At 62.7% G+C, this 12,651-nt stretch overlaps 1 protein-coding gene across 1 annotated transcript in view; it reads left to right on the top strand.

The window, feature by feature from the left end:
* The first annotated feature begins 8,532 nt into the window (after positions 1–8,532).
* Positions 8,533–12,651, top strand: part of EFNA2 (ephrin A2) — a 49,877-nt gene continuing 45,758 nt past the window's right edge. Inside the window, exon 1 of the mRNA XM_049807952.1 lies at positions 8,533–8,654. Coding sequence (XP_049663909.1) covers positions 8,533–8,654 — 122 coding nt within the window. The remainder of the gene's footprint in view (positions 8,655–12,651) is intronic.

The raw sequence follows: 12,651 nt of genomic DNA, 5'->3' as shown, positions 1-12,651 counted from the left end.
GGCCCGGGCTGGGTGGACCAGGCTGGAGCTCGTGTCCCATGGCGTCGCGGTGCTGACAGAGCCGCGTGGCAGCAGCGGTCGGTGCCGGAGCTGGCGGTGTTACTGCCGTACGTGCCCGTGCAGGGGCCCTCCCTGATTTGGCGACAGCAGATCGGCAGCTGGGAGGTGCAGCTATTCCCGAGGACGGACCGTATTGCTTGCTAACAGGGCGCAGTCATTACGCCTGCAGATATGATCTGTACAAGCTGTTCCTCGCTTCACAGCGTGCTGTGGGGTCGTCCGTCTGTCCGCGTGCTGTTCGCCTGCCGGAGGGGATGGCCAGGTTGTCTGTCTGTCCCCTGCCAAGCCCTTGGCAGGCTGTGGCGGCTGCTCGGCACCGGGGTCTGTGCTGGCGCTGAGGTCTGTGCCGGCGCTGAGGTCTGCGCCGGTGCTGGCTCGGCCCCGGCTGGGTTCGTTCCCCAAAACGGAGGCACTGGGGCTGCGGCGAGTGTTTCCAGGTAGAGGCAGGAGGAAAGCTTCATTGCCAGGGCAGACGTGGCGAGCTGGAGGTTTTTCCCAAAGAGCTCTCGCCTTTCCTGCATTTAGCCACTTTGGGTGTTTCGGTAAGCTCAGCTCGGCTCCTCTGGAAACTTAAACAAACCCCTGGGCTCTGGGAGGAGCGAGGGCTCAGCCCAGCCACCCCCTGGTCCTCACCTGCACCCCCGATTCCCCCCATCTGCCTGATGTGGGCTGAGGTTTGTCCCGGCACCAGCTGCCCCAGCCCTGCCCGTGGGCTGAATTTGTGAGCAAACCGACCTGCCCTGGCAAGGAGGGCCCGGGCTTTGGCACCCAGGGAAAATCACCGCAGGCAGCATAGACCTGCCTGCCCCGGCCAGCGCTCCCACCTGCCGGAGCTCCGGGGACTTCCAGAGCCCTGGGGAGAGCAGGCGAGCCTTGCTGTGAAAATAAGCAAAATACGTACTACCCCCACCCTGGTGCTGCCGGCAGGATGGCAGAGGTGACGGCGGGAGGGAGGGACAGTGCTCGGAGCAGAGCTCCAGGGTCCAGCTCCCACCCCGGGCAGAGCCAGGAGGACGCTGCTCTTGCCCTGCAAAGGGAGCGTGTGCCTGGTCCGAGTGATGCTGGGCTGCGAATCAGGGGTCCCGGGCTCCGCTCCCTCCTCCTGCGAGGGTCACCTCTGTCTGACCTTGAGAGAGACATCCCCGTGTGCCTCAGTTTCCCGTGCTGCAGCGGGGTGGTTTGTACTGGGCGGGTTTTAAAGGTGTCAGCTGCATTAGTATCCAGGTGACATTCTGCATCATTTCCCACCCCGCTTCGCGAAGGGGCTGTGGTTTAATTAATGTTTGCAAATTGCTTTGAGGACGGCTGCTGCGAGAGGTGCGCAGATGCTCGCAGTGCCCACGTCTCCGACAGCCGAGTGCTGGCATCTCGCAGGGGGCCGCGACCGCAAATTGCCACCGCGCTCCCTGAGACGAGGGGAGCCGCGCTTGCCCGTGCCGGCATGGCTCCGGTGTGGAATAGCTCAGCAGCTGGGGGAAGGCTTTATCTGCAGCTCCATTTCGGGGCTGGGTGTTTTAACAAGCATGGGATGAGGCAGCAAAACGTGCCCGGTGCTGCTGGGGGAAAGGTGTGCGCCTGCTCCGGGGGAGGCAGTGCCCTGGACGGCCCTGGGAAAAGCATGTCTGTGCGGGGAGGGTGCCGGAGAGGTTGGGATGTTTCCCTCCGCTGGGTTTCCACCCTGAGCTGCAGTTTTGGGGTTGTCCCACCCTTCCTGCTGGAGGGGAGAGAACGCCTGGGGTCCCAGGGGGATCCACGCAGGAGCTCTGGGCTCAGGGGCGCAGCCAGGTTTGGGTTATAATTGCAGCGTTTTGCACTGCCAGCGTCTGCTTATTTGGAAGGGATTTCCTAAATAAAATGGGGGCTCAGGGAGCCCAGGGGGGCTCGAAGGGCTTCTCCCAGCTGATGAAACCTGGGTGGCTTGAGCTGTGCCTCAGTCCGGCCGCGTTGATGGATAGCCCACCATGCTGCACGAGCAGCCTCGTGAACTCGGGGTCATCCCTCCCCGTCGGGGACCCTGAGGGATGGGCCCCTCCGTGCAGACCCATCTGTCTCTGCTGCTGACCCCGTGCCTGCCCCGGAGAGCGGCCGTGTGCCCGGAGCGATCATCCCACGCTCTTCCTGGGGCAGCTCGACCCAAAGTACCGCTGGGCACGATGGCCAGCGTCGGCTGCACGTGAACAGCTCCGGTGCGGCTCTCGCCGCCTGTCGGGACGGTTTCTGGGCTGGGGGGGGGGCTCGTGTGAGGCTGCCCCACTGCAGGCAGCCCGATGGACAGAGATGAAGCGAGCAGCAAGTTCCAGCATCCTTCTGCAACCTCCCTCCGATCCGGGGGCTGGGGCAGAGCCAGGCCTGTCTCCCAGCCGGGCATCGTGGCGCTTGGCTCCAGCCACCCCGGGAGATGGAGGAGCCACCGCCGGCAGCTCGCCGCAGCGGTTCATCGCCCTCGCCGTGCGGCTGCCCGCTCGCCGGCCCGGTGCCAGCCCGTCCCTCCCGGCCGGGGGGAGCAGCCGTTCCCCGCGCGTGCCCCGGCGCAGGCAGGGCTGCCGGCGGTCAGGAGCTTTGCCATCAGCGCCGGCGCGGCTTGGGGAAGCAGAGAGGCCCAAGCTGACAGCGGCCGCTAATGAGCCAGCGGTAATGCACTCGTGGCTGTTCATTACTTTGGGGTTTCTGACATTTGGGTCAGTTAATGGATTTGTCTCTTCCCCCCTCCCGTGTCCTCCCACTCCCCTGCCCGTGGCTGCCCAGGACCAGCTGTAAATTAGCCCTTAATTTCTCACATGTGTCTTTACTTAAATGGCAAATGCGCTAAACAGCGAACTCCCCCCTGCTCGCCCCCTCCCCGGCCTCTCGGGCATTTGGGGGGTCGGTGCCAGAGGATGCCAAGGGCTGCCAGGCTGGCTCTCTGCCGGGGACGCCGTGGCTGGGGCATCGGCACGACCCTGCCATCGCCGTACCGCGCGGACGGACCCCGTTGCCGGCTGGGATCCCCCCACGTTCGAACCCTGCGTCTGCGCGAGGGTTTGTGTGCAGGCTCGGAAAGCTCGGAGGGACCCGCCTGGGCCCCTTTTTTTCCTGTTGCAGCTAAATTATAACCAGCCTTTGTAAGGAGGCAGCAGGCTTGCCTCTGCGCCGGCTCTTCGCAGGCGTTTCTGCTGCGACGCTTCACCTTTTAAGTGGGAAGTTTTTTCTTTTGGTTGCAAATATTTTCCATAATTTCTAGGCTCGTACAATTAAAGCTGAAGAACCCGGGTGTAAATTATACCTCCCTGCAACCGGCCTCGCCCCCCTAGAGTAGCTAGGGGCTGGAAATATGAGGATTTGCAATAATTAAGGCAAATAGTTGTTTTTGTTTGGTAAGAAAAACAACCCGTGCTGTTAGAAAGAAGGCAAGAAAAACCATAGAAAATGTTTTACTTCCAATTACCAAGAAGTGGGGAAGAAAAAGTCGTTACATGCAAAGCTAGTGCTGGGCTCTGCGCCTGGCTGAGACGTGTAGAAACTAAACCAGGACTGGGCTGGGAAGCAAACACCCGTCGAGAAGCTGGATGGCAAGGATTAACCGGCCTGTTTCCTCGTGCTCTCCCCATTTTCCAGTGAATTTGATCCGTGACCTCCCACAGCTCCGGCGGAGCACGAGCTGTTGCACTGGGCTGAGCTGGGCTGAGCTGGGCTTACTGCCTGCGTGTGAACCGGCAGCTTCCCGCACGTCGCCTGCACAGGCAGGGAAAACCCGTGCGGAGCACTGGGGGAAGCAGCGGGACTCGCTGGTGCTGCCCGGCGCCCGCCGCGGCCTCTCCGCGTAGCCACGCTTTGCCGTAACGGCCACAGGTTTGCCAGCCGGCGAGTACCTGGGTGGGAACCGGCACCCCAAACTGCGGCCGGCCGAAGTCGATAGCCGCCGCCACCGCCGAAGGCGGCGCGATGGTCTTTTTATTGTTTCCGTTTCTCAATCCACAAAATAACTATGGAATTGATTAGTCTTGAGGGATATGGTGGAGCTTGATTAATTTAGTAATTATTACTTCAAGGTATTTCCCTCCTCGAGGGCCCGATCCTGGTCCAAAGCCCCTTGGAGACCCTGGGCAGCCTTTGGGCAGCTCTGAGCCCTGTTGCCCCCCCCATCTGGCAGCGGGGTGCCGGGGGCCACGGCGCACGCTGTGCCGGGGGGCAGGACGGCCCCTCGCTCTGCCGGGGGTGTCCCTGGTCCCCCTGTGCCCCCTGCCCCGCTGGCCCTGCCGGCAGGAACGCCGAGGTCTGTTCCCTGGAGCAGGGACCTGGGAAATGTCTCACGTGCTTGGAAGCTTATCTGCTTTCTCCAGCTCTATCAGTTGGGCTAATAAAAGGCACTGCCTCTCCCGGCAAGCCTTGCCTGAGGTGTTTTAGGCAGGGCTGGAGTGGAGCCTGCTGTTGAATACCTGGTGCTTTAGCTGCTCCCGACTTTACGGTTTGGGCTGAATTTCTCAGTTGAGGTGTTTTTTCCTGTAATTTCAGCCAAATTTGGTTAGCTATTTCCAAGGACAAGGCTTGGGAAAAAGAATTTTGAATTTTTAAATTGTGGTAAAATATTCTGGTGACCTTTTCTTTCAAAATCCCGAGTGCCTGGCAGAAAGGACACGGAGCCTGGCACGGAGGGGTGGCAGCTCCCTGCCGGCTGCCTTCCCGCGGTCCAGCCGGGAGCCCAAACCAAGCGAGGGCTCGGCAGTTTGCAGGGGCTCAGCCGAGGAGCTGGGGGGGGGCAGCGGGTTGTCCCGCAGGCTGTGTCTGCGCCGGCTGGCCGGAGCTGGGGGCAGCCGGTGTTGCCGGCGTCGCTGCCGCCACCGCTTGAACAGTTTGGCAGCCTAAATGAGGCCGGATAGCCAAAATCTGGAGCCTGGGAGTGCCGGGAGAGCCCAGCCCTGAACTCGCCTTGCATTCCTGGGGAGGAAAAGTAATTGCCTGTCCCCAGTCCAGACCTTGGAGTTCTCGACCCTAGAGGTGATGGAAATCCAGCTCGGTTCCTCGATGCCACGGCTTGAGCTGGGCCGGGACTCCCGTCGCCGAGACCTTGCGGATTCTCCTGGCCCTGGCCACGGGTTTTCCTACTGATGTTCTCATTTTTCAAATGCCTGTCGAGGAGTGGGGTGGCCGGCTGGGAGCGTTCAGGGCTCTCGCAGCCTCCTGTGGGTTTTTGATCATAATTGGCATTTGTGAGTCTCCCGCCGGCAGCCGCCATCCCTGCCGCGCGTTGGTTTAGTGTTAGGGAGCGGGAACCAGCTCCCCAGCAGCTCCCGCGCTGGTTTGGCAGTGGAGACGTGTGCTTTCCCTCCGCTGGTGGTCCCGCTCATGCTGGGCGGTCGGCACCCCTCTGGTACCTCGAGGAGAACCGTCCCTCCGCCTGTCTCCGGTGTCAGACCTCCGCCGGTGGCCAGAGAGCTCGGCGGTCGAGGAGCATCCCGAGCAGGGTTATTAGGGAGCTTATCCGGGGTTACTCCCTCGGGATGTTTGCCTTCGGTTTTTGAGGGCGGCTGAAGCCACCGGAGCGGTTGTCCTCCAGCACAACCCTCGCCGCAAGCAAACCAGATACAGTCACAACGTGCGTGAACCCCGTCACGGACGGGCTGGGTCAAGGTCCGTCTCTTCCAGCTGGATCCGCCCCAGAAAAGCTTCTTCCAGCATCCCTGAGAAGGTTTTTCCATCGGCTGCGGCAGTCTCCTGGCGGTCCAGCTTCAGGGGCTTCAACTCCCGAAACGTCCCCGTTGCGGGTGGCGTCAGCACCGGTTTTTGCGGGTCCCCCCCAAAGGTGCCCCCCCAAGGGTCCCCCCCGGAGCCACGCTCTTTGGACGGGCTCTGCCGGGGCTCCCTTCGCCGTCCCCCCGTGCCGGCCGCAGCCTCGCGCCAGGGAGGGACCACCGCTGGCCCTCTCGGCGTGTCCGGAAAGGCTTTTAGTGGCTTGGCTTGATGAATGAAAACAAATAAACTTGATAGACAAGTGGACAGCTTTATGATAGCTTCCCACTGACAGGGAGAAAGATTGGTTGTCGGTGGCTTGATAGAGAAATATCTTGATGGGAGTCAGATAAAGAGATGTATAACCTTGATGGCGGAGGATGAGGAGTTGGCTGCGTGGGAGGACGCGCCGGCAGCGTTATTCAAAAATAATTCTGCCTTTATTTGTTTTACTTTTTGGCGGGGGGGAGGGATGCAGAGCCCCACAGTTCATTGAGTTTTTCAAAATAGATTTGCTAAATAAATAATGACGATGATCCATATTTTATTTATATCCCACCTATCTACATGCAGCACTGGAGGTGTTTTACAATGGACCTCTTTCTCCCTTTTAAAGCTAACAAACTGAAAACTAAAAGCACATTAGATGGAGACAGATTTACAAGGATGTTTAGATGCCGAAGCATAAAGACAGGCAGCGAGCGGGATTCGCGGACGCGCCTCGGCTGCTCACTCCCGTTGGTTTTAATGGGCACCTTGTCGCCGTTGTGAATCCAACTGGATGCGTATTTGCACCCGCAGGCACCTCAGGAGCTCCGAGGAGCTGCCTCCGGCTCCGGGCGCCTCGGGGGATGCCCGGGGGGGCTCGCCAAGGGTTCCCGGGCAGGAGGGTTCAGAGTCCGCCCGCGTCTGCTCACCCTTCCGCAGCGGCAGCGATTCATCTATCGAGTTTTTTGAATTTTGGGGAGGGGGTCTGGGAGCGGAGCGGGCCCTGCCCCGGCGAGCGCCAGCCTGCCCGGGCAGCCCGAGAAAGTCGTCCTGGCGCGGGGACGCGGCTCCCCGCGACGTGGCCTCCGGCGCCGCGGCCGGGCGGCGCACCCGCCGACCGAAAATCCCACCGGCTTTTCCCACGGGTCTTATTTTGTGCGGGCGAGCTCTGCCCTCCCCGGTGCCGGACGCGGCCCGGCAGACCGCGGCGCCCGTCGCGCGGGGCGAGGGCCGCGGCACGCGGTGGCCCTGGCCGGCGAGGCCGCGAGCCGGCGCGGCCGGCGGCACGGGAAGGTTCTGCCCGAGGTGCCGCCTGTGCCGCGTTACTCGCGTCAGCGTTTTCCGAGCGCTCGACAAAGGAAAGCGATACGTTAATGCAAATTATTGTTTAATTTTATCCCCAGATCAGAGGTGAAAAAACGTCTGTGCGTGCTGCAGAGGAGGGGCTCTGCTCCCCCCCCCGCCTGGCCCGGGATGGGGTGTCCGTTCGTCCGTCCGTCCGTCCGCTCCGGCCCTGTCCTTGGCACGTGCCCCGGCAGCGGCGGGTTGCAGGATCTGCCCCTTCGGTGTCAGCCCCTAACGCACCCCCCAAACCAACCCCAGCCCCCGCGAGCCCTTCCCTTCCTCAAGGTAAAGCACCCCCAGACCTCCCCCCGCCGCGCCGCACCCCGCGGTGCAAACCTCCCCCCCCTTCCCAAAGACCCCCCAACTCCACCGGTGTGACCCCCCCTTGGCAAAAGCCCCCTCCGCCCTGTCGGTGTGACCCCCCCCCCCCTTTCCAAAGCCCCCCCCAGACTCCACGGTGTGACCCCCCTTTCCAAAGCCCCCCCAACTCCACGCTGTGACCCCCTCCCTTTGCAAAAGCCCCCTCCCACCCTGCCGGTGTGACCCCCCCCCCCCTTTTCCAAAGTCCCCCCCCGAGACTCCGCCTGTGTGACCCCACCCCCCCCCCCGGTGCCCGTTATCTACCCCCCCCCTCCCCCGTACCCCCTTCCCTCCCCCCCCCCCCGCAGAGGTGGGGCCGCTGGCGGCACGGACCGAGGCGGCGCGCGCGCGCGCTCGCGCGCTCGCGCGGGGCCCCGCCCTGGGACCGGGCCGGGCGCGCGCGGCGGCCGCCGGTGGCAACAACGTGTCAGAGGCGGCGGCGGCGGCGGCGGCGGCGGCGCGCGGGCCCCGCGCTGGGCGGGGCGGGGCGGCGCGGGGCGGGGCGGGGCGGCGGGCGGAGCGGCGCGGGGCGGGCGGGGGGCGCGGGCGGCGGGCGCAGCATGGCGCGGCGGCACTGAGGGAGCAGCGGCCTCCCCGGCCCGGCCTTTGTCTCTCCGGTGTCCCCGGAGCGGAGGAGCCCCGCGCGGGGGGCCTGGGGCTGAGCCCGCAGGTGCGGGAGACAGCACCGGGGCTCGAGTACCGGGCGGCGGCGGCGGCGGCGGCGGCGGGGCTCGGAGGAACATGGCCGAAGTTCGGCGGCGGGGGAAGGGGGGTGGGGGGGGAGGTTCCCGGTTCCCGGGGCTGAGCCGCGGGAACCGGCCGGTCCCCGCCGCCCAAGGGGCGCGGGATGCGGCTGCCCCGGCGCCGCCGCACCGCGGCCGCCCCCAACTTTCCCCGCTGACGGCGCCCGGGGCCGCGGGCGATGGTGAGGGCTGGCCGCCCGCCCGCCGCCGCCCGCCGCCCGCCCGCCGCCCCCGGCCGGCCCCAGGGCTCCGCCGCCCGCCGCCGCCGCCGCCGCCGCCGCCCCGCCGCCCCCTGAAGCGGCCGGAGCCGCGCCCGCCGCCGGCCGGGACGATGGTGCGCTGGGAGGCGGCCGCGCTGCTCGCCGCGCTCGTCGGTGTCTGCGTTTGGACCGACGAGACCGGGAAAGTTATCTCGGATCGGTACGCCGTCTACTGGAACCGGAGCAATCCCAGGTGAGGGCGGGGGCCGGTCCCGGGGCGGCGGGGGCCGGGCTGCAGCGACGCCCGAGTTGGAGTCTCCCCCCGCCCCCCCCCGTCTCCTCCCCGGTGAGCCCGCAGCCGCCCGGTGACAGGCGGCCGCCGCCGTCCGTTGCGGGTCGGGTCCCGCTGCAGCCCCCCCGGTTTGCTCCGGTGAACGGGCTGGGCGGCCGCGGGGAGGGGGAGCGGGGGTCGGTGCGGGTCCCCGGCGGTTCCTCCTCCGGCTGCCATTCCTTCCCCCCCCCCCCCCCCCAGCGTCAAAGTTCACCGGAGGCTCCGGGGGGAGCCGTCCCCGGGGGCTGCGGCAGCCCCGGGAGCACCGCCCGCGGGTGGGTCGCGTTCCACGGGGGGCGGGGGGGGGGATGGTGGTGGGGAGCGGCGGGGGCTGCGGCTCGGCCCCCCCCCCCGGCCTCTCTGCGCCCAACTTCGGGGAAGTTCAAGTTCCTCCTCCCCGCCAGTCCCGGTGTTCGCCCCCCCCCCCAACCCGGTCCCTCTCCCGGGGGCCGCTCGGCGAAGCTCCTGCGAAAAAAACCCGAAATACGACCCGAAAGATGCCTGGTGCCGCCGGTGGTGGCCCCGGGAGTATTTAAAATAACGATTTGGGGGTGAAACGGTAAAATGGGCTGGTTGGGGCTGCACTGGGGGGGGGCTGGCCAGCCCGGTGAAGCCACTGGTGGCCGGGTGCGTGTGGCCGGGAGCTGGGGGCAGCCGGGACCCGCTGCTGCCCCTTTTCTTTTCGTCTTGGAAAAGAAATCGCTGCCTATTTGGTTTAGTTTCCCTGGTCTGTCTTTGAATTTAGATTTTTTTATTATTTTTTTTTTTTCAAGCATCCTCTTCCCCCCCCCCCCCCCCCCGGTGCGAGTTTCGTCTCTCTTATCTCTGTTCATAATTTCTGAGGAACCAGAAACTGTTGGGAGAGTTTGAAGCGAGGATGAGTTCTACTTCTGACTCAGGTGGCCGTGACCACCGGGACCCCCACCCCCTCCTTCCCCTCGGATACAAACCACAGGGTTTTGAATGGGCCGATTCGCGGGGACTCTCGTAAAAGACGAAAAAAATGAAAAAAACCTGCCACCGAAACCACGGTTTTTTCCCCCCAATTAATCCAAGTTAAACCGGCCCTGGCAGCGTCCCCCGCCGAGCCAAGCCGAGGGTGGCGGGTCGCGTGGCGACGCTCGGTTCACTTCTGCGGTGGGTGCCGCTGCAACCGCTGCCTTCAGGTTTGGGCTTTTCCGTTCTCTGGGTAAAACGGGTGTTTCTTTGTCCCCCGTCGGTCACAGCGGGGCCTGGCCCTCGTCCCCCCCAGCCGGGGCCGGGGCCCTGGCCGCGGCAGAGCCGGCAGGAGCTGGGGCTGCCGGCGAGGCGGTTCCTCCGGTGCTGCCCAGCTGGGAGGCTTTTCCCCTCTTGCAGTGGGAGAGCTGGGAGGAGACCCTCGGTGGCACCTTATCCGCTCCTGGCCTCGTCCCGGCAGCGTCCTGGTGACGCCATCCCAGTTTATTAAAGTTCCCGGCTGCGTTTCGGCGGGTGGCCGCAGGCGCCCAGAGCCGGCGGGCTGTGCGCGGGGCCGAGGACCCTCGCGAGCATCGGCGGCCGGCCGCCGCGCGTCCCCTCGGGGGGACCGACCGGGTGCCGTCGTCCCCAACCTCGCGCCCTCGCGCCGCCCCAAAATTGGGGCGAGCCCGTCTCTTTGTGCGCGGCGGTGCCTTCGCCATGGGCCGCCTGCGGTGCATATGGATTTTATTATCTCCCTCACATTTTTGTGGGGGATTGTAAGAGGCAGGGATTTTTTTTTGCCCATTGCAAAGTTTTTGGTTACAGTTCCTGGTCCTCCCCAGCTCCCACACTTTGAGCTCTTTTCTTTTGTTCTCCCAAATGCCAAACATGTGCGAGGGCCCCCCCGGTCAAACGCCGGCATCCCAGCCGCTGGAGACGAGGGTGGCATTGCTGAACGGTCGGGGCCGTGGGTGAGGTTTAGCACCCAAGAGTTCCTACGGTGGTGCCGATAGCCAAAAGTAGCCCCTTGTCCTTGGGCGATGGGCGTCCCAGGAGCCGGCGCGGGACCCGGTGTTGGTGATGGCTTCGGCTCAGCCTTGTGAGTCGCCCGCGTCCCCATCGCTGGGATGGGTGCCGCCGAGAAGGTAGCAGGGAATTTATCCTCAAAAATAAGTGGTAGTTCATTATTACATATATTCTTTTTTTTTTTCCTAAATCTGACGTTGGCAGGGAAAATATTTTCAAGGGGGGGAATAAAATAGGGCAAAGGAAGTGCGAAGGGATAGGAGGGAAGAGCAGACAATGGCTGGTGGGTTTTAGCAGGCACATCCGCAGCGCCTGGCTCCGGGATGTGACCCAAATTTCCCCAATGTGGGAGCACCCTGTGTCGCAATCGGCCGATGCGCTGTGCGTTCCCTGCGTGTACGTTCAGGTCTCGGAATTCAAGACAATTTATTAGATGTTGCAAATATAGAAATTGCCATTGAGTTTTCTGCTTATTTCCTTTTTGAACCCAGCGGTGGTTTTATTTTGTCTGTTTCTGGAGTTACTAGAAGACTCTCTCATCCTTAAAAATGAAGAACAACGTATATATGCTTTTTCTGGTCTCTTGTTTTCCTTTTTTCCCCCTCTTTACAATCTTATTTAATAAGGGGGAAATCAAAAGGGATTAACAAAAAAAAAAAAAGGGGGGGGGGAGGAGAAGAAAAAAAAAAAAAGAGGTTAAAATGCCTGGTGCTTGTTTGAACCCACAGACCTGATCTGGCGATAAATATTTTTCTTCAGGTTTATATTGCAATCTATATTTTATAAAAGACAGTAATAAATCTCATGGTCAATATGATTTGCCCAGCTTAGAATAATTCTATATTTCATAATTGGGTCTAAATTAAAAATAAGTGGTACCTCGGGATGCTGCAATTTGCCTGTTCTGTGGAGATATTTAGCGACTTGCTGTGGATTTACAGGTTTACTTTTTTTTAAATGATTTTGTAAGCATGCATTTGGAAAAGGATGCACGGGTTTTGCTGGGTGTAACTCCTGGGTTATCCTGGAAATAGCCAAAGGAGGAAGAACGTATCTTTATATAATAATGCGCTGTTTCGATACCCGCATAGAACTGTGGATTTTTGCTCTACAGCGCGTACAGATGCACTAACACCGTTTCATCTCCCCAGGCGTGGGATGCGATGGCCGTGCCCGGGCAGCAGCAGCGCCAGGGCCGGTCGTGGACGCGGGTGCTCTGTGTCCGGGGCAGCGCGCCTGCGGACGGGACCACGGGGCACAAGAGCTTAGCTGGGTCCGGCACCGTGGGCGGGGGTCCGGCATCGCGGTCGGGGGTCCAGCCGGGATAGGGCTCTTCCCTCCACGGGGTCTTGGGGGCCCGCGCGGTCGCTATTTTCCAGCCGGCGGCGTGGGAACCGCTTGCCCGTAGGGTTCTTGGGCGGATTTGCAGCCTTGGGACCCGACGAGAGGCGCAGCGGGTCGAGCCAGGCGTCCCGGAGTCTCCGCCGGTCGGACGGCATCGCCTGGGCGGGTCGGGGTCTCCAGCTTTGGCCCCCCTTGCTCGCACGACCCGTGCGCTGCAGCGGGATTTAGGATGGATGTCTCGGGTGCGCTACAGTGCATCGTGTGGCGACAAAACGGGGGTTTGGGAAACCTCCGCGCTACCGGGGGAAAAGGTCTGTGGGAAGGAGCGACCTGCCCTCGGAGGGTCCCTGATCCCAGGACCCCCTGACCTGCGGCCTCGGGGCTGCGACTGGAAACCTCTCGAAGGCCAAGGAAGGACAGAGGATTTAAGATTTGTTTTCGTCCCCCGCTCTACCTACAGCTCTGTAATGGGCAGGTTATAGTAATTCCAGAATGACAGTGTTCCTGCAGCCAAATGCAATTCCCATATACGCTGCCGTGTGTTGCTGTATCTACAGAGAGGGAAATGTGCAAAGTATTAGGTATTTTCCTCTCTCTGTTTACAGTACAG

The sequence above is a fragment of the Accipiter gentilis genome, chromosome 8, assembly GCF_929443795.1.
Source record: "Accipiter gentilis chromosome 8, bAccGen1.1, whole genome shotgun sequence".
Lineage (NCBI taxonomy): Eukaryota > Metazoa > Chordata > Aves > Accipitriformes > Accipitridae > Astur > Astur gentilis.
This window is presented reverse-complemented; position numbering and strand designations above follow the sequence as displayed.